Source organism: Vulpes lagopus, chromosome 8 (assembly GCF_018345385.1).
Source record: "Vulpes lagopus strain Blue_001 chromosome 8, ASM1834538v1, whole genome shotgun sequence".
Classification (NCBI taxonomy): domain Eukaryota; kingdom Metazoa; phylum Chordata; class Mammalia; order Carnivora; family Canidae; genus Vulpes; species Vulpes lagopus.
Genome location: NC_054831.1, coordinates 108,215,515 through 108,238,918, shown reverse-complemented (window position 1 = coordinate 108,238,918; position 23,404 = coordinate 108,215,515). Strand labels below are relative to the sequence as shown.

At 41.5% G+C, this 23,404-nt stretch overlaps 2 protein-coding genes across 6 annotated transcripts in view; one reads left to right on the top strand and one right to left on the bottom strand.

Annotated features, from left to right (window-relative positions):
• The window catches only part of PSME3IP1 (proteasome activator subunit 3 interacting protein 1), a 35,189-nt gene extending 25,849 nt beyond the window's left edge, over positions 1-9,340 (bottom strand). The window contains exon 1 of one of the 2 annotated variants that reach the window (XM_041766147.1): positions 9,198-9,340. The gene's annotated coding sequence lies outside the window, so the exon portion shown is untranslated. Of the gene's footprint in view, positions 1-7,857; positions 8,062-9,197 lie in introns of those variants that run through there. The other variant, XM_041766146.1, reaches the window with a different exon arrangement.
• The window catches only part of RSPRY1 (ring finger and SPRY domain containing 1), a 45,748-nt gene continuing 30,653 nt past the window's right edge, over positions 8,310-23,404 (top strand). Inside the window, exons 1-2 of one of the 4 annotated variants that reach the window (XM_041766143.1) lie at positions 8,310-8,463; positions 21,546-22,050. In XM_041766143.1, the coding sequence (XP_041622077.1) occupies positions 21,701-22,050 (350 nt within the window). In that variant the 5' untranslated portion in view covers positions 8,310-8,463; positions 21,546-21,700. The other 3 variants (XM_041766145.1, XM_041766142.1, XM_041766144.1) reach the window with 3 other exon arrangements.

Sequence of the window (23,404 nt, the reverse complement as noted above, 5' to 3'; positions counted from 1 at the left end):
GACTAGAATATAGCTGGCTCCATCCTCTCTTTCTACACTTTGCACATCTTCCATAGGTCCTCATTCCTGGGCTCTTCAACCATCATTCCCTCCTTGCCTTCTATGCCACCAGTGGCACTTCTAGCTATCTGGTCACCTTTCTATGTTAGGAGAAGTCAAAGACAGGGACAGAAATGTTCATGAACAAGTGGCATACTCCTGAGTATTCTGGATAATGTTCAGGATATTCCTTCTCCAGAAAGTTTTTTTCAGGATTCAAAACATCGCTGACAATACACACTGCCAAGAAGCAAGTTTCATTTCACACACCTTTCACTTAACCTAATCTAATCCCCCCCACTATATAACAAGTACCTTCTGTGCTGGTCTCCTTATACAAGGCTGCACAAGTAATGATAGACTTTACACTGTGTCTGAAATCAAGCGACCTCAGTTCGGCCAAATGCAAGTCATATGCCCTGGGCAAGTCATTTAAGTCCTCAGAGTCTTGTTTCCCCCATCTACAGGTTGCTCTCACCAGTGAGGATTAAAACAGTCCTGCACAATAGAGAGCTTTTGTGAGGATAAACAAGGTAATTCATGCAAAGCACTCAGCACAGTGTTTGACACATGCTTATAAAATGCTTCAAAAGGTTTGCCATTACTACAAACCACTAAGCTAAGCCCTGGACTGGTTACAAGAGTGAGTGAAATACAGTCTGCACTCAAGGAATGGAGGGGAACCAGATCAGTGATACAAACATAGAGAGATTAGATATATATAAACCAAAGAATTATATCAGAGAAAGTAGGGAAGATTTACATGTGTATATATAATTGGGAAATTTTGTATTTTCCCATTAGCATGGTTTTCTATTTTACTGTTTTATTAGAAGTTCAATTTAAATAAACTGGACATTGTGCTGAATGCTAAACTCTATATCCAGCACTGTGCCAGATTACATGGGGTACATAAAGGAAATAAACTTTAAAAGAATGAGTACTCTTAAACTAATTAATACCAGATAATAGTGTATATATCATGAATTACCAAAGTGAATAGTACAGGTAAGAGACAATGGAGTGCATAAATATGGGTCAATCCTGCTTCCTGGCTGAAAACCCAGATGTGAACCTAAACTTCTTCTCCTTCAATTTCCTACATTTCACCAGTCACCAAGTTCTGGTATTAGTACTTCATAAGGTTTATTTCTTTTTAATCCATCCTCTTTTTTTTCAAAGAAAAGAATCCTTTTCGGGACACCTGGGTAGCTCAATGGTTGAACGTCTGCCTCGGCCTCAGGTGTGATCCCGGGTTTCAGGGATGAGTCCTGCATGCGTTCCCTACAGGGAGCCTGCTTCTCCCTCTGCCTATGTCTCTGCCTCTCTCATAAATAAATAGAAATAAAAATCTTTAAAAAAGAAAAGAATCCTTTCCTTTCTAATCTCTTTCCAGGCACCTTATCTAGCAAGGACTACTAGAATAGCCTGCCATTAGCCTCCCTGTTTCTACTCTCACCCCTACTGGAGCAATCTGTAACTTGATTGCAGCACTTACCCATTGTGTTTTATCATTTGTTCCAACTGTTCCAACGGCCCTTTGTATCCACAGTGCTTATTAGCACAGTGTCTGGCATATATTAGGCAGATAATAAATGCTTATTGAATAAACAACCATGAAAAGGATTTGAAGAATTGAAGCAGGGAAGAATGATCTCACATGAATATTATGAGGTATTATCCAATGTAAAGTTACAGAAAATGGTAGACATTACGTATTTGCTCAAGCTTCTATGTTCCGTAGGGAATTCTATTTAAACACGACAAAAACTGTGCAGTTGGAAACACAGGACCAAAAATTAAATCACTTTCCTATATTATATAATTGATGTCTTCCTCAAGAATAACTCACTACTTTCCTTTAATTTCAACTGACTAAAAAATGCTCTGTTACACTGAGGAATAAGTGTTGCCCACACAAAGCATTTTTCTTTCAAGAGCTTAATTTTCATTGGTTGTTTATTCTCCAAAAGAGAGGTGATGAGTACCTGCAGCTCATTTACCTCCTTCTGGAAGTGGGGAAAAAACTGAAAATTAAACTTTATTTCTAATTCCTACTACCCACCTAAATTTTCACAAGTCTCTAATTTACCCCCTTCATTTGCTAGAAAAATTAAAAACAAAACACAAAGTCCAGGGGTCTGGGATGGGACCATAAAGAGTCATGTAGAAATGAAGAGGATTTATGTTGGGAATATTAATTTTGTTCAGTGTGCTTAATTGTAAAAAGAATACACGCTGTCAATTTTCATTTACTCACACAGCTTTTTTATTTCCAAGGTGATTCAAGTTTAATTATCAAACTAAACATTACACTATTTTAAAAAGGATTATTTAAGTTCCTCAATTAGGGAATTCATGGAAAACCAAAACCATACCAAGATCATTTTGTCCAAACTTAAAAGTTTCAAACCGACACAAATAAAGAACATAGTTTTCAAATTTGCTTAACAGCCAAAAAAACAAAGTTCTTATATTTCAAGCCAAAGTAACTGTTAAACACTGCACTCCTGTGTTTGTACTGGAGACTGTGGTATTTAATTTCCAGGTTGGTGGGACAAAATGGGCTCAGTGTCTTACACCGCATGCCATATAAAATAGAAAACTTAAATTGCTACCCCCAAACTAATTGCTATTGCAGACTTGAAAAATTATTCCATTTAGCTAGTGCCATGATACAAGTTAATGATAATCTGGTTTCCCATGCAATTGAATTCTGTGATGGCAGACTACTTAAGTGTTTACATCACCGGCCGCTACCCCCTCCTAATTCTAGCGTTAGATGGACTGCAGTATAAAAATACACCAAGGGGAATCGGATTTCTGTGTTATGGTGTTCTAAGCCTTCTCTTTGGGTAGCAAAACAACAGGCCAATCCACTTTCCTTTTGTCAGTAAATATACTTAAGTACTGCTCTTCCAACATTTTTACCCTGATATTTAAATCACATGGGACTTCAAAATGCAGGATGGCAATTAAGAGGAATCTGCCATCTGGCAAACTCTACTATATTCCAGATAGGTAGCTTTCTGGCCAGAAGTCACTTGTACCAAGCCATGGGAATGCAAATCAAGAGGACTTTCTCTATAGATTTTAAAACTTCAGGGCATGACAACTACTAACAAGACTACTACTAGTACTTATTACTAGACAAAGTAATCCTCAATCTAACACTCAGGCTTATTTAGCACACTCCAGTAGCAAAGGAGACTAAAAGAATCTATTTTTTTATTTTTTTTTATTTTTTATGATAGGCACACAGTGAGAGAGAGAGAGGCAGAGACATAGGCAGAGGGAGAAGCAGGCTCCATGCACCGGGAGCCTGACGTGGGATTCGATCCCGGGTCTCCAAGATCGCGCCCTGGGCCAAAGGCAGGCGCCAAACCGCTGCGCCACCCAGGGATCCCAGACTAAAAGAATCTAAACACCAGCAGACAGCATAAGCAATTTCATTCATATTTAAAATGTTTATCATAAAGAGCAATTTGTAGTAATCTTCTGGTTGTCCAGGCAATCTAAAAAAACACATGCAATAAAAAAAATTTGGGGGGGGGGATCCCTGGGTGGCTCAGCGGTTTGGCACCTGCCTTTGGCCCAGGGCGTGATCCTGGAGTCCCGGGATCGAGTCCCGCATCAGGCTCCTGGCATGGAGCCTGCTTCTCTCTCTCCCTCCTTCCTTCCTTCCCTCCCTCCCTCCCTCCTCTCCTCTCTCTCTCTCTCTCTCTCTCCCCCTGTGTGTGTCTATCATAAATAAATAAATCTTAAAAAAAATTTTTTTAAAGCAAACCTATATATACATTTAGCTTTCCAGAGCACAAGAACAGTCTTATCGTTTGTGCTTGTACCCTGAATTCATCTTTATGCACTGGAAGAAAATGAGAACTTAAAATACTGATCCCCTTGCCTGATCCTCAGTTCTCCAATTCATGTGTGCCTCTCATTGTAGAAGCATTTCCCTCACTATGTATGATTCTAATATTAGTCATATTAAAAAAAAAAAAAAACCATTATGACTCCTAAACACAAACCAGCTGCTTCACCTGAGGCTCAAAGGAAGAAAAACAGCATCTGTTTCAAAGCTGGAAGAAAACCTGGGCATGTTGGAATTTTGCTGTGCCGATATACCTACATCCAATATGATGCCTCCCTAGAAGATTTTCGAAGGCAGCTTTGATTATACAGTTTCACCATCTGGGCTGGCTTTGGAACCTAGCCCACACACTAAATTATACTCCCCCCACACCTTCATCCCACTAGGTTTTGTGTAACTCCTAAGACCAAACTTAAGGGGAAAAAAAGGGTTTGCAGTACACAAACCACACGAGGCCAACTAACTCATTCAGTTGTATTGTGGAAGTAAATTTTACAGGGGATCTACTATGTACAAGGCAGAGTGCTAGGTGCTCAACTGGCACTCCACTTTTTAGCAAATGAGGAACTTGCCTTCAGGAAAAGAGATAAGGTTGGCACATAAGCAATTTTAGGAAAAGAAGAAGGAAGTTAAATTCTATAATAAAGAAGCAAAGCACTGAGGGGTTCACAAAAGGAAGACTAGAAAAAAGCATTAGGGAAGCTTACCACTGACAGTGGCTGTGACACTGAAGAGGGAACAGTGTGGAATTTTTAGGTATACAGAGAAAAATGATCTTTAACTCAAAATTCCCTGAAATCACAAATTTGCATTCCAAAATAAAAATGAAAGGGGGCTAGGGCAACTGGGTGGCTCAGTCGGTTAAGCATCCAACTCTTGGGGTGCCTGGGTGGCTCAGTCAGCTGGGCATCTCCCTTCCGCCTAGGTCATGATGCCAGGGTCCTGGGATCAAGCCCCATGTTGGGCTCCCTGCTCAGCAGGAAGCCTGCTTCTCCCTTTCCCTGCTGCTCCCCCTGCTTGTGCTCACTCTCCCTCTCTCTCTCAATGTGTCAAATAAATAAATCTTTAAAAACAAACAAAAAAACATCTGACTTGATTTTGGCTCAGGTGGTGATCTCAGGGTTATAGGATGGAGCCTGCTTAAGATTCTCTCTCTCCCCCTTGGCTACTCCCTACCTCCCTTCTAAAAAAGAAAAAAAAAAATTTTTTTTAAAGACAAATTAAAAGAGAAAAGAAAAAAAGCAAGCAGGCATTCATTTCCAGAAATAGTGGCCTAGGAAGTTGAGACCAATCTTCTACCTCTATGATAGAACAAAAACAATGGAAGAAATTTTTAAAACAATTCTCAGGGCAGCCCGGGTGGCTCAGCGGTTTAGTGCCGCCTTCAGCCCAGGGCATGATCTTGGAGACCCGGGATCGAGTCCCACCCAGATCCCACATCGGGCTCCCTGCAGGGAGCCTCTTCTCCCTCTGCCTGTGTCTCTGCCCCCCCCCCCCCAGTCTCTCATGAATAAATAAATTAAAATCTAAAAAAATAAAATAATTCTTAAACAGAAAAGCTAACAAGATAGTAAAAAATTTGGCCAAAACCCAAGAAAAGGTGATACCAGAAATTAAGCCCAATATTCAAACTGGTTTTTCTACTGAGGATTTCTATGACCATGAAAACTGCTGTTCTGATAACCTTATGAAGTAATAGAAACAAAAGTCAAAACCAGGAATCCACAGATTATAGTCTGACAACCACCTCCTTCTCCATCTGAACCTCATACCCCCCAAAGAACTCAAGGTAAAGGTGAAGTGGAAAGAAAAACTGCAGGAATAATGAGCAAAAGAAATAAGCCCAAAAGGGGACACCTGGGTGGCTCAGCGGTTGAGCATCTGCCTTCGGCTCAGGTTGTGATCCTGGGGTCCTGGGATCGAGTCCCGCATCAGGTTCCCTATAAGGGGCCCACTTCTCCCTATGCCTATGTCTCTGCCTCTCTCTCTCTCATGAATAAATAAATATTTAAAGTAAATAAATAAACAAACCAAAAGGGAATTCACACAGTGGGATTAACACACATACATCATAAAAGAAAATGCTTACTGTGTTTAAAGAAATAAAAACTGAGCTTCAAAATTAACAGCAGAGAATAAGAAACTGTAAAGCAATGAATGGCATGGCATATTTGAAAAAGGGCCAAACAGAACCTCAGGAACCAAAAAAAAGCAACACCTGAATTTAAGTTTTCAGTGCAAGGGTATCGTAACAGATTAGAAATAACATGAGAATGAAGAAGAAATCATGCAGGATGTAGTATGGAAAAATAAAAAGAGAGTAAGAGACATACATTAGAGTGAAAGGTCTGTGTTTAATTAGCAAAGGCAACAAACAATGGGGCTTATGCAATATACGATCATAAATTCAAGAATTTTACACAAGTAATGAAAGACACTAATCCACAAATTGAAAGTCTGATAAACACCAAATACAACAAAAACACATTCACAGTTGGATATATCATGAAAATGCAGAAAACCAAAAACAAAGAACTGTCTTTAAAACACATCCCACAATAAAGAATGAAACTGACCATATTTAAGAATTGAAGACAAAGAATTTTCAAAAAGTGATCAAGAGGGAGCACAATGAAGCTATTTGATTCAGCTGCCCCAAAGGTATAATTACAGTATGATTGAGCCTCTGGTGGAACCACACACTTCAATAACCTCACTCACCAGCAATGCAGTTTTCAGTATGAGGTAGCAGCTTAACTCTAACCAAACATCAAGACTCTTAGAAGGTGAAAGGAAAGGCTGCTAACCACGTAAATGGTCTTGACGTTGTTCTTCCTGGTTGTAAGGGATTAAGGCACCAACATGTCAGCTGAGAAAAATAAGTGGCCAGCCTCTGCTTTCAGACTCCTAGAAATTGCTAACAGCTCCTCTCATGCTCTAGTTGAAAGACTGTGAAAGCTGCCTTTATCTCAGCTCAATTCCTTGTATCAAAAAGGAGTATAAACACTAATTCCTTTCAAGGACTTCAGAAGCAGTGCCCTCCAAACCATTTTATGGGGTCCCTGTTAACTCATCAATAAGCCAAACAGCTGAAGATGAACAACTCTTACCTCACAGCTGATACACAACAGGTCATTGGGATTTCTGACCACCAGGCGCAAACGCGCTGGCTTCCCTGGGTCCCAACTCCAGACCTACTCAGTCAGATTATCTGGGGGTAGGGTCAGAGAATCTGTATTTAAATGGACGTCAGAAGATCGTATTTTCTACTAGGCTAAGAACCACTGCTCTTAGTAGGTCTCCACCTTCACACCTGTGTGCACAGACATTCACGTGGGCAACTTTCAAACAAGATCATTCCACCCATGGTCTTAGTTTCCTAAGCTGTTTATTTTGTTGTTTTTTTTTGGGGGGGGGGTTGGTTTTGGGTTTTGTTTTTTGGGGTTTTGTTTTTGTTTTTTTTTCCAAAACGAGCACGCTGGTTTGTTATCTATTAGAAGAAATTGCACTGAGCACAGCAAACGGTACATGGTACATCATAAATGCGTTTCCCATCCTACACTTGCGTTCTGGGATTCAACCATTTCCAACCAGGGACTCCCACATTTCCTGAGGAGCCCGGCGCGCACCTGGAGCCTGGGGGGTGGCCCCACTTAGCAGAAACGGTGGAAGAGAGCCAGGAAGAGGCCCGAAGTCCCGAGACCGCTGGAAGGGGTCGGGATGCTTCCCCACATCCCGCTTGGGATGCCCTACCGCAGGCTCCCTCGGCTGCCCCCTGGCTGGGCCCCAGCAAGCCCCTGACCCCAGTGACTCAGAACACTGGGCGAGGGCGCAGACTGAGGGCGGGCCTGGCCCTATACCTCACACCAGTCGCAGCCCCCCGTGTCCTCAGGGAAGAAGCTGGAGCCCGGGTCTCTCCGCCAGACCAGGGCCCAGGCCGCACTCACCTACCAGCGTGCGGGAGGCGAGACCCCCTCACCTCGGCGGCGCCCACCCCAAACCGCCACCGCTAAGGCCACTCGTTCTTTGGGGGGGGGGGGGGTGAAAAAGAAAGAAGGAAAAAAGAAAAGAAAGAAAACAGCCTTTGCTTTTGTATTCCTTTTGACCCTTCAGGGCTTCCTCTTCCTCACCGCCACAACAAAGTTCCGCCCCGCTTCCGGCGGCGTAACCCAATCCGCACCTCTCTTTCTTCCCAGGGGACAGATGGAAATCCGGTGTCCCGAAGGCTAGACGGAGAGACTTGATTGGGCCATTCCCACTTCAGCAAGAGGATTGGCCAGTTCGCGCTTGGGGGGCGGGCCGGAGCGTGTGATCACGTGGCACCGTTCCTGAGAGACGATTGGCTTCCAGGGAGAGGGCTTGCCACCGAGGAAGGGGCGTTTCCTAGGGGACCGAGGGAGGGCAGGGGCGGTGCGAAGCGGGGGTGGGCCCAGCGCGTAATGGCAGCGCCGTGGCCTCGCGTCCATCTTTACCGCTCTCTCGGACCTGTCACAAAGGAGTCGCGCCGCTGCCGCCGCCGCCCCCTCCCTCGGGTGGGCCCGGGAGCTGGAGAAGTCAGTGCCACAGCCCGGCCGCGCTGCTCTGGGAAACCAGTGGGGACGCGGAGCGGGGGGCAATCCGAGGGCTGGGGACGTCGGTGAGGGAGGGGAACAGCCGCCCGAGTCTGCGCTGGGGAGACCCGACGGGGGCCAGGGCAGGTTCTGTGCGGGCCCGGGAGGGAGTGGCGTTGGGCAGAGCCCAGGAAACAGCCCGAGGTCCTCCACTGAGGCCGCGCCGAGGGCGCCTGAGGAGGCACCTGGAAGAGGGTGTTCCCCCTCCAGGGGGCTCGTGGCCGGAGGCGGACCTTCCGAGGAGGCCGCGGCTGAAGGGGCCCAGGTGAGAGGCAGGTAGCTCTTGGGAGGCTCCTGATCTTAGGGGTGCTCCTCAGGAGCGTCCTGGACGGAAGGGGTAACCGAGGGAGGCTTTGGGAGGGGTTTCTTTTGTGGAGTTTAAGGTTGGGGCGGCACGGACGGGAGTCGGACCTTCCCCGGGAGACGCAGAAATGCCTTGGGGTGGAGGGGCCCCGCGGGGAGAGGGGCCAGGAGCGGGGCCAGAGCGAGCGGATCCTCTTACTCGGGAGGCCCGATGTCAAGAACGGGGAAGGGCCCCGGGACGAGGCGGTTGCTGAGCGGTTCCGGAAAGCCGGGTGGGGAATGGGGAGGGGGCAGCGGCAGCGGCAGGGCGGTGGGGATGCGGCGTCCGTCGCAGCGGCACCCTCGAGTGCCTCTAGCCGGGCTTCGGTTCCCACCTGGTGCTCGGTGTCCCTGCCTGGGAGGAGGCAGAGCGAGGCTCTCGGAGAGGGTTGGCCGAGCCGGTGCAGTTCCGCTCGCGGAGCCGTCCGAATGGGGCTGCTCCCCCCGGAGTGCTGTACTTTGAACTTTCCGAGGTTGCAAGTGTCTTGTGCGTGTTAGTGACTCGGTCGAGCCCCACAGTGGCCCGGGCCCCTCGCCTACCGCGGGCGGGATCTTAGGAGAGAGCAGATGAGTCTCTTGCGTCCCTTCTGTAAAACGGCAGGGTGTGTGCAGAGACTTGACAAGCTGCAAGCCGTGTGAAAGCGGAGGACTGCGATTCTGCCACCAAAGGGGTGAGGAGTGGACGTGAAGGCACTTCCCGGACTGTGAAGCAGAATGTAGGTGTAGGGGATTAGCGTTAATACAGGTGCTGATCACCTTTGGTGCTGGGAGCCATGTTGTGCTGGGAACCTCCAGGTTCCGGCCTTTCTAGGTCGCTCCGGGATCTAGACCCCTGCTTCAGATGGGCGTGCAGGGGTTTCCGGTTTTTTGCTCCCAGAGTTTTAATTGACTTTGAACTTCTGATGGTGCTGGCAGGAGGTAGCACTATAATATGATCTTTTCCTCCAGAAAGTTTTTCTCTGACGGCTGAAATTTGATCTCAGTATTATAAACCACCACCGCGCCCCCCCCCCCTTTCCCTTGTGTGTGTGTATCCGTGACCTTTGGGTATCTACACGTAGTGAATATCGTGCTTCTTCTCAGTTGTGATTTTGTAGATGAGACGTTTTTATTTTTTATTTTTTTCCCCGTGAGTATTATGCCTTTCTGTGTTCTATGGTGACTTCAAACGACGGATTGTGAGGCACATTACCAATTGCTTTTAAATTTCTCTTCCACAGTGGTTCTCTTTAATTTCTCACCATATATATAATTTGCATTTCCTGGAATGACATCTTGCTTTGTAGCTCCCCCTATGAGGTTATAAGATACTTGTGTCCATGTATGACATGTTCCTAACGTTTGGTTACTGGCATTTGCTAGAGCTGATTGTCCAAATGTTGGGTGATTTGTGATTTTTCAAGTTTGGTTTTTTGGTGATTGTTTTTTGTTCTTTGGGTTTCTTTCTTTACAAAAAGCTGGCTTGCATTTCCTGTTTTTTCTAATTTTGTATTCCATGGGTCGTAAAGAAAAAAAAAACAAACTGGTGATTTTATGAACTCCTGGTTTCCCAGGATACATGCTGTCCTGACCTACTGCTTAATGCCTCTGTCCTGCTTTTGCTGTTTTCACAAACCCTTCATTATTTCTGTACTCCATGATTATTTTTAAGTTATTAATTAGGAAGTGTTCCAGCATACTCTGTGTGGACTTTTTCTGATTTGTCAACAAAATGACTTTTCCCTTAGTGAATTGGCCAAGAATCAAGAGGAAATAAAAACATAGCATTGTGTGTAAAAGTTTATTATTCTATAGTGAATAGGGAAACACAACAACTCTACAGTATGTTTTGGCAAGAGAATAACAAATTGTTGTGTGTTCCTAAAATGCATTTACAACAGTCTGTCTCTACTCGTGAGTTTAAGTCCGTCTATCAATTATTACAAAAATTATGGGAAGTAATTTTTTTAATGAAGTGAGAAGTCACTTTGCATTCTTTAAAATACAACTCACCTTGATACTCTAATATCTATACAGTTTGAGAAATTATTAGGAATTCCTAAGGAGGGTAATGACTATTACTGGTTTAAATTGGAAGTGTTCCGCTTTGTGGTCGGATATTGAAAAGTATGTGTGATAGTCACAAGGCTGAAAAGTGAATGGAAAATCATTAGGCACCACGGATGGGAACCACAATGGGACAGCACTCTATTTCAAAGAGTTACTTTGGGGTAGTAAACTATCAGTTCAGCTTCTCTTCAAATATTTGGCATTCTTTCATTTACCATTGAGTGTGGATAGTTTTTTCCTGTGTACAATTTAGAAAATTGAAACAGAATAGTCAGGAAATAGTAATAGGAGTGTAAAAGAATGAATATTTTCCCTTTGGTTTATCTATTTAATAAGTAAGCTTTTGAAATATGATTAGGAAAAAAGGTACATATTGTTAAATTTTACTGTGTCCATTTCAAAAGAGTGCTTGCTGATTAAATATGTAAAAGCATATTTAACTATAGATAACTGTATATAATTGTGTGATATATACAAGGCTAAATGAGGCAAACATTTTACAAATAGAGGCTGGCTGTTAGAGAATATTCTCCTTTCTCCCTTTCAGAGCTTTTGAAAATGAAGAATGCATTGGAAAAAAGCAAAGAATTGATGCATATTTTAAGTTTGCTAATGAATGAACCCTGCATGTAGCTTTCTTGCTGCTTGAAATTATAATTTCCTGGCATAATTTCATGGATCTTACACACATCAAATAGAAGGTTTGAAATACCTTACTTGGCAAGTTTATTTTTACCTCAGTTTAATGTTTCAGTGTTGAGTTCTTTCTTACCCCTTCTAGCTCCTGAAGAGTTAAGTTTCCTCTCCTGGGCTCCCTAATGCAGTGACTCTCCAAGTATGGCTCCCACTCCACCCTTCTTTGTGAGAAGTACAGCTTCTTTTTTCAGTTCTTATTGCTTCATAGTTGTTCATACTTACATATGCCTCAGGGCTACTTATTAATAACCTGCCAAGTGAATTGTTAAGAATTACTGAAACATGGTATTCATAAACCATTTGTAACATTAGAGTTTACTGTTGTCTCCCAGAGTCTGTCCTGGGAAACTTGGCACCAGTACAGAGCTTCTTACATGTCATATGCAGAATCGGGGTTCCTGCCATATTCAGGAAGGATGCTTATTTAGGATCATCCTCAGTATTGTCTCAAATGGATCTTAGTTTCCCATTGTGCTTCCTCTCCCGCATCCCCCTTGAAGTTACTGTTAGCTTCATCTTTATCAGTTTAGTTTTTGGGCTTTTGGTTAACCTTTCACTGTGCAGTCAGGAATATTTGCACCAATGATGTTTTGGCTTATAATTTAAGACATGAGTGTATGGCAGCACAGACATAAATCTTCCATTACCCTTTTGCTAACGCTGGTGTATATAGTCACCTAAAAACATGCTTGTAAGAGATACTTGAAAGTCACTTAAGTTTCTTTTCCACTGGAAAAATGGTAGAGGGAGAGGCCTCCACCTCTTGGACCTGATGCTTTACCCATAGGCTTCTATGGCATGTACTGCATTATGGATCGGGCACTCAGTATGTTGCCTGTTGCTGTCCTTCCCTTTGTGAAGAGCATGAGGGACCACTTTTCATCTTTGCTTGGTGCCTGGCATAAGCATTGGATTTATATTTATTGAATGACGTTGTTTGAGTTTTTCAAAGTGATAATTCCTTTGGAAACACTCAATTTTTACCGATTTTAGAATAAATTCACTTAAAATACTTACTGACTGCCTGTTAGTTTCTAATAGGTATCAAGTTGAGTGTGCAATGGAGTGTTTTCAGATACTGCTTTAAGTAGATCTCTTTAAGGAAAGTGTTGCTATTCATGCTGTTGACACATTTTGTTTTCTTATTAGCAAAGAGTTCTCTGTGGTAGTAAAGTCCTTTCCCCTCCATTTGTGGATCATGTATGTCTTTGAATAACAGATCTTTATGATTTCCTGTTATCTGGCTTCCTAGGGGGGAGAATCGCAAATAGTGTAGACTCCTACATTTGTTTTTGTTTTTGTTTTTTCCTCTGTACTGTAGCCATCATTGGCACTTACCTCAGTCCTTTCATAGTATTTCCTTTCTGGGTTCAAGGCAAATTTTTCAGTCTTTGAGACCAGGCAAGTATTAGTTACTTTTCCTTTTTTACTATTATTTGCTTCTGGAAATTCCTTACTCTATCCCAGCCCTAAATTTTGTTACATTTTTTTGAATGCTAAAAGGATTTGTCTTTTATCCTTTGTACCGTTTCAGGTCAGGGCTATATTCTGTAATTTGTTTTGCTAAAAAAAAAATATATATATATATATATATATATAAAATTCACCTGACCACAGACAACACTGCGACTGAGTTAAAAAGCCCTTAACATTATAGGAGAAGCCTTTTCCAGATAACCCTTCTGTACTAGCTCAACCATGAAAATTAACTGCATTCCCTCCAAAGATGTACTTCCTTTCTTTTTTCTTTTTCTTTTTTTTTTCTTTTTTAAGATTTTATTTATTTGAGAGAGAGAGAGCAAGAGCCAGCATGGAGGAAGGGGGGTTGCAGAGGGAAAAGCAGATTCCCCACTGAGCAAGGGAGCCAGATCTCAGGACCCTGTTGGATCATGACCTGGGCTAAAGACAAATGCTTAACTGACTGAGCCACCCAGGGGCCCCAAAGAGGTACTTTAACTTCTGCACATAGCAGAAAGATCAGAATCACACAGTGCTTTTCTCAGACAACATGAAGGTTAGTTACAATCCCAGGGATAATAGTACACTGTGTGGCTTAGACCTCAAGTAGCTTTGCCACTGCAGATAGTTTTGTACACCTAGGTGACATGGTAAAATATCTTATTATCAGAGCTGCTATTCTATTTGGGGGAAAAGTGAAATTCCAACAAAATATTTCACAATCTTCCCCCTGCCCCCCACCCCCACCCTCCCCTGCCTGCTAGAAAATATCAGATGCCTTAAAGTCTAAAGACAAAAACACACTTGTTAAAATGTCTTCAGGTGGTTTCTGTTTCAACTCAAGAGTATACCGTTGACATATAATATACTTTTCTTATCCACTTACTGTGCTAACAATCAATCTTAACCTCCCAAGCTTTCCGCATTTAAACACAATCTTCAGCAAAAAAAAATGGCGACCTTTGGTGTGTCCTATAGAATATTTTAAAAGCAAATATGTTTAATGGGTAAGATTTACCTTGATAAGGTTTGAGTTACATGGATGTATGCATTAGACAAAATTTGGCACATATATGCTTAAGATTATATATTTCATTATATGTAAATTTAACCTCTAAAAACATATTGAGGGATGCCTGGGTGGCTCAGTGGTTGAGCATCTGCCTTCAGCTCAGGGCATGATCCCAGGATTCTGGGATCCAGTCCCACATCGGGCTCCCTGCCGGGAGCCCGCTTCTCCCTCTGCCTATGTCTCTGCCTCTCTCTCCGTGTCTCTCATTAATAAATAAATAAAATCTTAAAAAAAAAAAGAAAAACAGAACATATTGAAGTCCAGTTTGTGATATGCACAGTGAATGATTTAGGGGGCAGTATACTGATGTCTGTAATTTACTTTGAAATGTATCAAAACCAATTAGATGGACTGATGATGGATAGAGATGGATGGATGTGTGATAAAGCAAGTAGAGTAAAATGTTATTGTTAGAATGTAGATGGTGGGTATCTAGGTGTTCACTGTAAAATTCAACTTTTCTGTATGTTTGAAATTGTTCATAATTAAACGTTGAGGGGGCACTAAAATATGACACTAGAAGCTATCATTGTAATACATTCACTACCTTAGGACAAAGTCCAAAACATATTCCAATGAAGGAAAACCATTAAAATTTCCAGTGTATTACGTGTTCATGCTGTGGGATTTAGTCTTCGGGAACTGGGTAGTGGATTGGAAAAAATTACTGCATCCTGTAATACTGTTTTGTAATGATGAGGGAAGGATGACAGCAATAGTAATTTCATGCCCAAAGTTTGGTTTTTCTTCCTATGGCTATTCATTTAACCAGCTTCTTCTTTCTCGGCAGCATAATTCTGAAGTCTTATTTTCAGAGAAAAGAACGTATTCTTAATGCCACTGAGCTGTATTATGATTGAATGCAAGCAAATATTTGAGGAGATGAATCATTGATTCCTGGACCATTGTCAGACAGGGTTAGACCAGTTGGCCAGATGTCTCTGTGGTGAGCTGTTTATGATGGTAGAGGTCTATGTGTTGAGTACCAGACCTCACCGCTTTAATACTAAACTTACTGAGAGCCCGTTTGATTTTTTTCCTTTCAAAGCAGCTTTAAAGTAGATAAAATGTAAAAATCGAATAAGTCATAAGTGATATAGCAATGAATAGTCTTAAAAAAATAGTCTTCACTTTCTTTTGTAAGAGGAAATGCTTGATTATAATTATGCCCCTGCAGCAAAATGTCTATGAACAGTATAATGATTTACAAAGCATTACCATTTAGATGGTTAAAAGTGTCTCTAGTAAGCAGTGGCTTCCAGCGGTATCATTATAATCAGTTGATTGCTACAGCCACATATCTAAGCATTGTCTCTATTTAAATTATGTGACTTTTTTTCTCAAAATTGAGACTCCGACCATCTAATGCTAAGTAGTCTTCCAAGTTATGGGAAAGTATATAGGTATTTGAGATATTTTGCCTTTATATAATCTCTATTCTTATTCATTTTCCATTCTATTCAGCCTGTCAACAGTTGAATGGCATTACCCATAAGCAGGGTAGCATCTCAGTTTATTATGATGCTTCTTCATAAGGTGGATCTGGTGGGAAATATAGGGAGCTATTCACTGTGTTGATATGTACTGTATGCAATCATTAATGGATATAACGGTATTCTAATGGGTTTTTTTGGATACCCTCTCCAAAAGGCTATGTTCAAAAAAAGTCTTAGTTCAATTTTCTGGAAAGGGAGATTAATTGTTTTGACTGCAGATGAATCACTCTAGTGTTTCAGTTTGTCCCTTCATTCAGTCAGTAGGTCCTGCCTGTTGTGACAGGTCAGATTTTATGGCACAATAATTTCCAGACCCAGCCACTATCAGAATCAGCTGGAGAATTTTAAGAAGACACTTGTTTGGGTCACATCCTAGAAATTTTGATTCTGATGAAAATTAGAACCAGGAATTTGCATTTTAAGAAGAACCTAAGCAATCATCACCTTTGGTATGCTTAAGCTACAGTCCCTTCCAAGGTTCTTTGTCTAAACGTGTAGATAAGTAAAAATTATTTTAGTACAGAGTAGATGAGAACTAGAAAAGATAACTTCTTTGATTATCTTAGTGCTCTTAAATCAGGTCTTTTTCCAGAGTCCCCATATCCCAGATTATTTAGTTACTTTCAATAACATCTTTCGTTTTTAGATCCAGTGTGTTAGGCCCTGTGCCACATATTGTACATGCATTCTTCCATTGAATCCTCACAGTAGTTCTGTGTAAGAACTACTATTATCTCCATGTCTTAAAGTCTGTCAATAGCCGGGGTAATTAGAATATGTAGCTGTAAATATTGCAGGGCTGGGATCTGAGCCCAGTCTATCCAACAAAGCCCAGGCCCTGTGCTGGAGGTGGTCTCTAGCATCCTTTATAAGATCTATAGGCTGAGTGTTACTGTCTTAAAACAATGGTCCTGGAGAAGAAGAGGACCACATAATGTTTTTTGGGATGAGATAAAGCTGTGTAGTGTAATTGTTTAGTTTCATCATCCAATCTTTTGCCTAAAGTATTCACAGTTTGTTCTCTGAGAAAAGTACCATGAGTGACAAAGATTTCCAGATGCAAAGCAATACATTCTTCAACACTGAGTAAATCTAAAAGACCATACACTTTGTTCATCTATGTGCCCTGCCTTTAGCTGTAACCATTAAGATTCTCTGTACATTTCAGAAGGTTTTTAAAGATGCCAGCTCATTTTTTTTTTCTTTATGTTTCATAGGCTTTCCTTTGAAATGCTTCACAGCTCCTCCCATCTAATTAACCTCTTCCTTCCACCTGGTCTTTACAGTTGGTCCTTTCTCAAAGGAGAAAGCCTTTGATTTTAAAATATTTTAAAACTTTATTTATTTTACTTTGTTTCCTCCAATGACAAATTTTGTAGTTAGCATCATCTCCTGCGTCATTTGGGGAAAATGACTCTTGGAAGAAACTGACCTGGGATCCCTGGGTGGCGCAGCGGTTTGGCGCCTGCCTTTGGCCCAGGGCGCGATCCTGGAGACCCGAGATCGAGTCCCACGTCGGGCTCCCGGTGCATGGAGCCTGCTTCTCCCTCTGCCTGTGTCTCTGCCTCTCTCTCTCTCTCTCTCTGTGACTATCATAAATAAATAAAAAATTTTTAAAAATGGCAAAAGTCATTTAAAAAAAAAAAAAAAGGAAGAAACTGACCTGAACTACACTTGAGTTCAATATGAAAATAGGGGGAAAAAGCCCACTAAATTCTTGTCATCTCCCTCCAAATTTAGTCAGATTTTTAAAAATACCTGTATGTATTAGATATCTTCCACTTTTTAAAAGATTTTATTTATTTATTCATCAGAGAGACAGAGAGAGGCAGAGACATAGGCAGAGGGAGAAGCCCGCTTCCCCCAGGAAGCCCGATATGGGACTCAAAACTGGGATGCCAGGATCATGCCCTGAGCCAAAGATGATGGTCAACCACTGAACCACCCAGGCCTCCCTAGATATCATCCATTTACTTTGGAACTGTACTGAAAGGAAACCTGCGTAGATTAATTCTTTATCCAGTTTAGCAACAAAAAATTTTTTTTGGATAAAATGGAAATTTAAGACTCAGATTCAACAAGCTTTTTTTTTTTTTTTTTTTAAACTCACTGCTTTTCTCACAAGCATTCCCAATATTTCTTGTCAGTCTAAATAGCTTTAGAAGTGTTGGCATTAAACTGTAAGGATCCTCTGTTCTCTTGTCTCAAAGACTTTGTTTTCTGGGACTTAATCTCACTTTGGTATTTTCAAATCATTACCAGTTTTTTTTTCCTAAATACCTGATTGGCCTCCCTTCCTTACGTATACATACATTCCCCAATTTAATGTGTCTGGTTGGACTGAATCTTCTATTTGCATGTCATGCCTGTCCCAGCTTCCATACTGATCATGTGGAAAGGCACAGAAGCTTTGAGAAGCCAGTAGACTTCTCTCTGCTCTAGTAACCTTGACACCATGGAGCAGCATGAGAAAGCACTTGGCTAGGAGATGAAGGATTCCCAAATAGAATGAATCCTAGGCCACTCCTACCATCCAACTACTATTAGTTGGTTTAGACATAGATTTTTATGGCATTGTGAATACGAAACAATGACAATCCAGAGTATGAATTTTGATACAGTCTTAAATGGGATGAAGAGTAGTTTTAGATATTCTGCTGTATAGAAAGATGTGTTGTGGGGCACCTGGATGGCTCAGTTGCTTGAGTGTCTGCCTTCCGCTCAGGTCATGATCCTGGGACCCTGTGTTAGAGCCTCACATTGGGCTCCCAGCTCAGTGGAGAACCAGCTTCTCCCATTCCCTATGCCTGCCGCTCTCCCTGCTTGTGCTCTTTCTCTCCCTGTCAAATAAAATAAAATCTTAAAAAAAGAAAAAAGAAAAGAAAGATGTGGTGTTAAGGGGGGGAAGCAGGAATCCCTGGTGGCTCAGTGGTTTAGCGCCTGCCTTCAGCCCAGGGCGTGATCCTGGAATCCTTGGATCTCGTTCCACATTGGGCTCCCTGATGGAGCCTGCTTCTCCCTATGACTATCTCTGTCTCTCATGAATAAATAAAATCTTTTAAAAAGGGATGGGCACGGGAAAGCAAACCACAGAACAATAGCTATGGCATTGTCCTAGTTTTAAAAATTTTTGTGAGTGTGTAATAATAGATATAGTAATGTTTGGAAATAGACATATGAAGCTTTTAGCAGGGATTACCTCTGGAAAAGGGAACGGGCTGTGAAGAAAGCCTTGAGAAGCTTTCACTTTTCTGTAGGCTAGATGCAGCATTTGGGTCTTAAAATGAACGCATGTCCATTTTTTGTTTTAAAAAGTTAACAGGGGTGCCTGGATGACTTGCTCAGTTAAGTGTCTGCCTTTAGCTCAGGTCATGATCTTGGGTTCCTGAGATAGAGCCTCACATTGGGCTCCCTGCTCAGTGGGGAACCTTCTTTTCTCTCCTCCCTGGCTTGTGCACTCTGTTGCTATCTCTGGTTCACTCTCAAATAAAATATTTTTTTTAAAAAGTTAACAAAGTTTTAATATCATACTTTGGGATTTCAAGGGAATGCACTAGTGGCATATCAGCTGGGCAAATCTATCAGAAAACCTAGGATTCTTTACCCCTTCCCATCTGAACTGCTCCCTCTCTGAACATTCTGTAAGAAGGGCAGAGGACATTGCTTCTTAAATGTTACTTTTTGGTCTTTCTCAGAAAACAGCATAGTTTTAAAAAATCAATAGCAATTTATACCAAGGACCCTCTTAAAAGCGTTGTTTTTGATTTCTGTCTTCTGTCCTCTTAAGCTTTGAAATCTCTTGGTTACCTGCCTTATGGGGGGAATTGTCTACCATGGTCCCTGCAATAATGGAAATGGTATTATTTCAACTCTTTGCTAGTTTAGAATGTGTCCTCTTTTATTTTTTAAAAAAGATATTTATTTTTATTTGATAGAGTACACGAGCTAGGGGAGGGGCAGAGGAAGAAGCAGGATCCCCACTGAGCTGGGAGCCAGATGCAGGGCTTCATCCCAGGACCCCGGGATCAGGATCTGAGCCAAAGGCAGGTGCTTAACCGACAGAGCCACCCTGATGCCCAGAATGTGTCCCTTTTAAAAGGCTATTTCCACCTGAGTCCTTGCCTCATGCTCCTACCTATGTTCCAGTCACATCCTTTTAAGTATAACCTCCAAATTTGAGAGACAGCCTGTTTGGGGGGAGCAAAGAACACCTATGGTATTACTTAGCTATTGCCATCTTGGTAGTCTAGAGGGAGATGATGTCTGTTGCCTCTCTTCTCTTTTCCCCTCCCTTTCCTTTCCTTTGTCCCTCCCCCTCTCTGAATAGATTAGATTAGATTATTATATGTATGTGTAAAGACATCCTATCTCCATCTATCTCCTTCAGTTTTCTTCCATGAGCAGTACTTAAACTGGGCAATATTTAGAAGAATTTGCTGCAAATCTGTCCCACTAATGGAAGTAACTTCTAATTCCATTGAATTACATATTTTATTTTTATCAGTTCCTGGGGTGTACTCAGTATATGCAGATATAATTGTAAATAACCAAATATTGAGTGGAGAGTATGCACTAGTCTTTCTTCCTTATGTGTCCATTTGTGTCCCTCTGGGCCCTGTCTCCAGGTATTGGTCTGATTTTTTAATTTCTGTTACCAGCCCCACCCTGTCTGTATTCTTCCAAATCCTCCTCTCCAAACCTAACCAGATTTCCTCAGTTTAACAAAGAGCAGGTTCTATCATTAGGTGTTTTGTTGTGTACAGGATGAGAATAGCCATCCATGAATTCCTGGAGGGCGGGGACTGTGCTGTGTCCATCTTTATTCTCCCAGGGCTGACACTGTTTGGCACAAGGTGCTTACTCGGTATTTTTAGACAAAGATAATTGGTGCATCCTTCTTCATAACTTTGTAGCAGACATGTCCTACAACAAATTGATCATTGTGAAAATGTAACCATGTGATGCATATTTGCCTCTCCCCAGTCTTGCTTACATAACAGAAAAACTTTATAACTGCTCCTGTGATTTCTGTTCATTCTCAAGAGTCCCTCCAAATGGAAAATCTATGCAGTTTGGTGAATGTATTCAAGTGAAACACTCTACCTTTTATTCTTCTCGATATCAAGTGGGTACTATCATGTTTGCAACATAACTTTTTAAAGAACAAACATCTGTAATTAGATAGTTTATTTGAAACATACTGGTTGGCTTGCACACTTCTGTGTGTAAGAACTTCTGTGTGCAACAACTGCACACTTCTTCTAATGTATTTTTTTATAGGTAGAACTACATGTATGGTTTAAAAAAAAAAAATCAGGGCAGCCCGGGTGGCTCAGTGGTTTAGCACCGCCACCTTCAGCCCATGGTGTGATCCTGGAGACCTGGGATCAAGTCCCATGATGGGCTCCCTGCATGGAGCCTGCTTCTCCCTCTGCCTGTGTCTCTGCCTCTCTCTCTCTCTGTCTCTCATAAAAAATAAATAAAATCTTAAAAAAAATAAAAATAAAAAACAAATCAATGGTAACTCCTGTTTATAAGGGTACAGTTTAGCAACCAACTTTATAATATGAAAAGGAATTCTTGACTGTTAATTCTCTTATGCAAAGGTACTTCTTTGTGTTGGAAACCTATAAAAATAACCAAAGATGTTTGGCATTGTAATTCGAATGCCTATAAAACCACACTAAGAAAGTTCTGAGTAATTTTTTTTTAAAGATTTTATTTATTTATTCATGAGAGACAGAGAGAGAGGCAGAGAAGCAGGCTCCCCGCAGGGAGCCTGACATGGACTTAATCCCACGTCTCCAGGATCACGCCCTGGGCTGAAGCCTGTGCTAAACCACTGAGCTGCCCAATTTTGAGTAATTAAATGACCAAGAACCGTGGATTCATTTTTCTTTTCTTTCTTTTAGAACTGCTACTGGATGACCCGGGTTCCCTGTAATTGATAATGTTGGAGATCAATTCTGCAACTTTCTTTCACATTCAGTTGTTAAAAACAAATAGAATGCAAGTTCCTCAACTCCGGATTATGAAAACAGTACTTGGAAAACTGAAAACTATCTAAATGATTGTCTTTGGTTGGGCCGTGTTCTTAGTGAGCAGAAGCCTTGGCCAGGGTCTGCTGTTGACTCTTGAGGAGCACATAGCCCACTTCCTGGGGACTAGAGGTGCCACTGCTACCATGGGTAATTCCTGCATCTGCCGAGATGACAGTGGAACAGAAGACAGTGTTGACACCCAGCAGCAACAGGCTGAAAACAGTGCAGTACCCACTGTTGACACGAGGAACCAACCCCGGGACCCTGTTCGGCCACCAAGGAGGGGCCGAGGACCACATGAGCCAAGGAGAAAGAAACAAAATGTAGATGGGCTAGTGCTGGATACACTAGCAGTCATACGGACTCTTGTAGATAAGTAAGTATCTGACTCCTTAGTCACCTCCTATGCAATGAAAAGGAACCTAATTTTTGGCTCCTTCACTTCATTAGGACATAATCGCCAAGCCATGAGCTTATAATGCAGAGAGACTATTTTATTTCTCTTCTGATGGCAGAGTAAATTATAAGGTTTGATGTTTTTACTTGCCGCATCTACTCCTATCTGGAAATGTCTAAACATTTCGATAGCAGAAAACACTAATTAAGGTTACAATCTTTATTAGGGAAGGTAGTAAACGAGTGAATTTATGTTGCAAGCTACTATAGGAAATGGTTTCACGAAGACCGACTCTTATCTTGCTTGCCTATCTGTGCCACTTACCAGAGATTCAAGATGAGTTCTTTTCCAAGAGCATAGCTGCATGCCCTTTTGGCAACATAAGGACATAGGCCAAGGAGAGTATTCATCCTCCTCCTATTTTGTATCCATTATTTGGCCATCTTAGATCCATTTGGAAAGCTTGTAAATTGGAATGCAGGGCACACTTGTACCTGTTTTGTTTCTCCTATGCTTTGTCTAACTCTACATGTGAAATCCCAGATTGAGTAACAGTGAAATGGAAGAACATTGTTCAAGTTGAAAAAATATTTTAAGTATAGTTCAATGGTTAGGAGCAAAAGTTTTAGAACCATGATGGACCAAGTTTCAGATTTTGGCCCAGCCCCTTAACTAGCTACATGACACTGGGTGGATTACTTCCCTAAGCCTCAGATTCCTCATGTATAAGAGGGAAATTAAAAAAAAAAAAAAAAAGGAAATAATACATTTTTACAGGGATTATCATAAAATATATAAAGCATCCAGCATAGTGCTTTACACATTGCAGTTGCTCAACAGATGATCATTTGCAGGAGGTTTTTTAGAGTTATATCTATTTTGTTTTTTGTTTTGTTTTGCTTCAGCCTCTGCTAGCAAATTTAAGTATCTAAATATTTGATCACATTTATAAAAACCCAGTTTAAAAAAAAAAAAGTTTTGTTTAACCCTCAAAACTATAGCATTAAGCAAGGTGTACCTATGCATATTATTCTGAGGTAATTTTTCCCCCTCAGAGAAATTTGTTTTGCATATTTTTCTATCTGCCATAGAACATCCTGGGGAAAGATGGTTCTTACAAATATTCTCCATAACCAGTTCAGAAAGGCCTTCCTAAGTTTACTAAACCAGGCTTTGAACTAGTTCTGGTATCTGAACTAATTTAAAATGTTCATATGCTTGTAGAAAATATTTATTGAATATAAATCTTTGCCACTTACATCCCTCAAACCCAGGCAAGGGGCTAGAAGCCATTATAATAAAGTTTCTTCATGGTGACATTAAAAACATACTA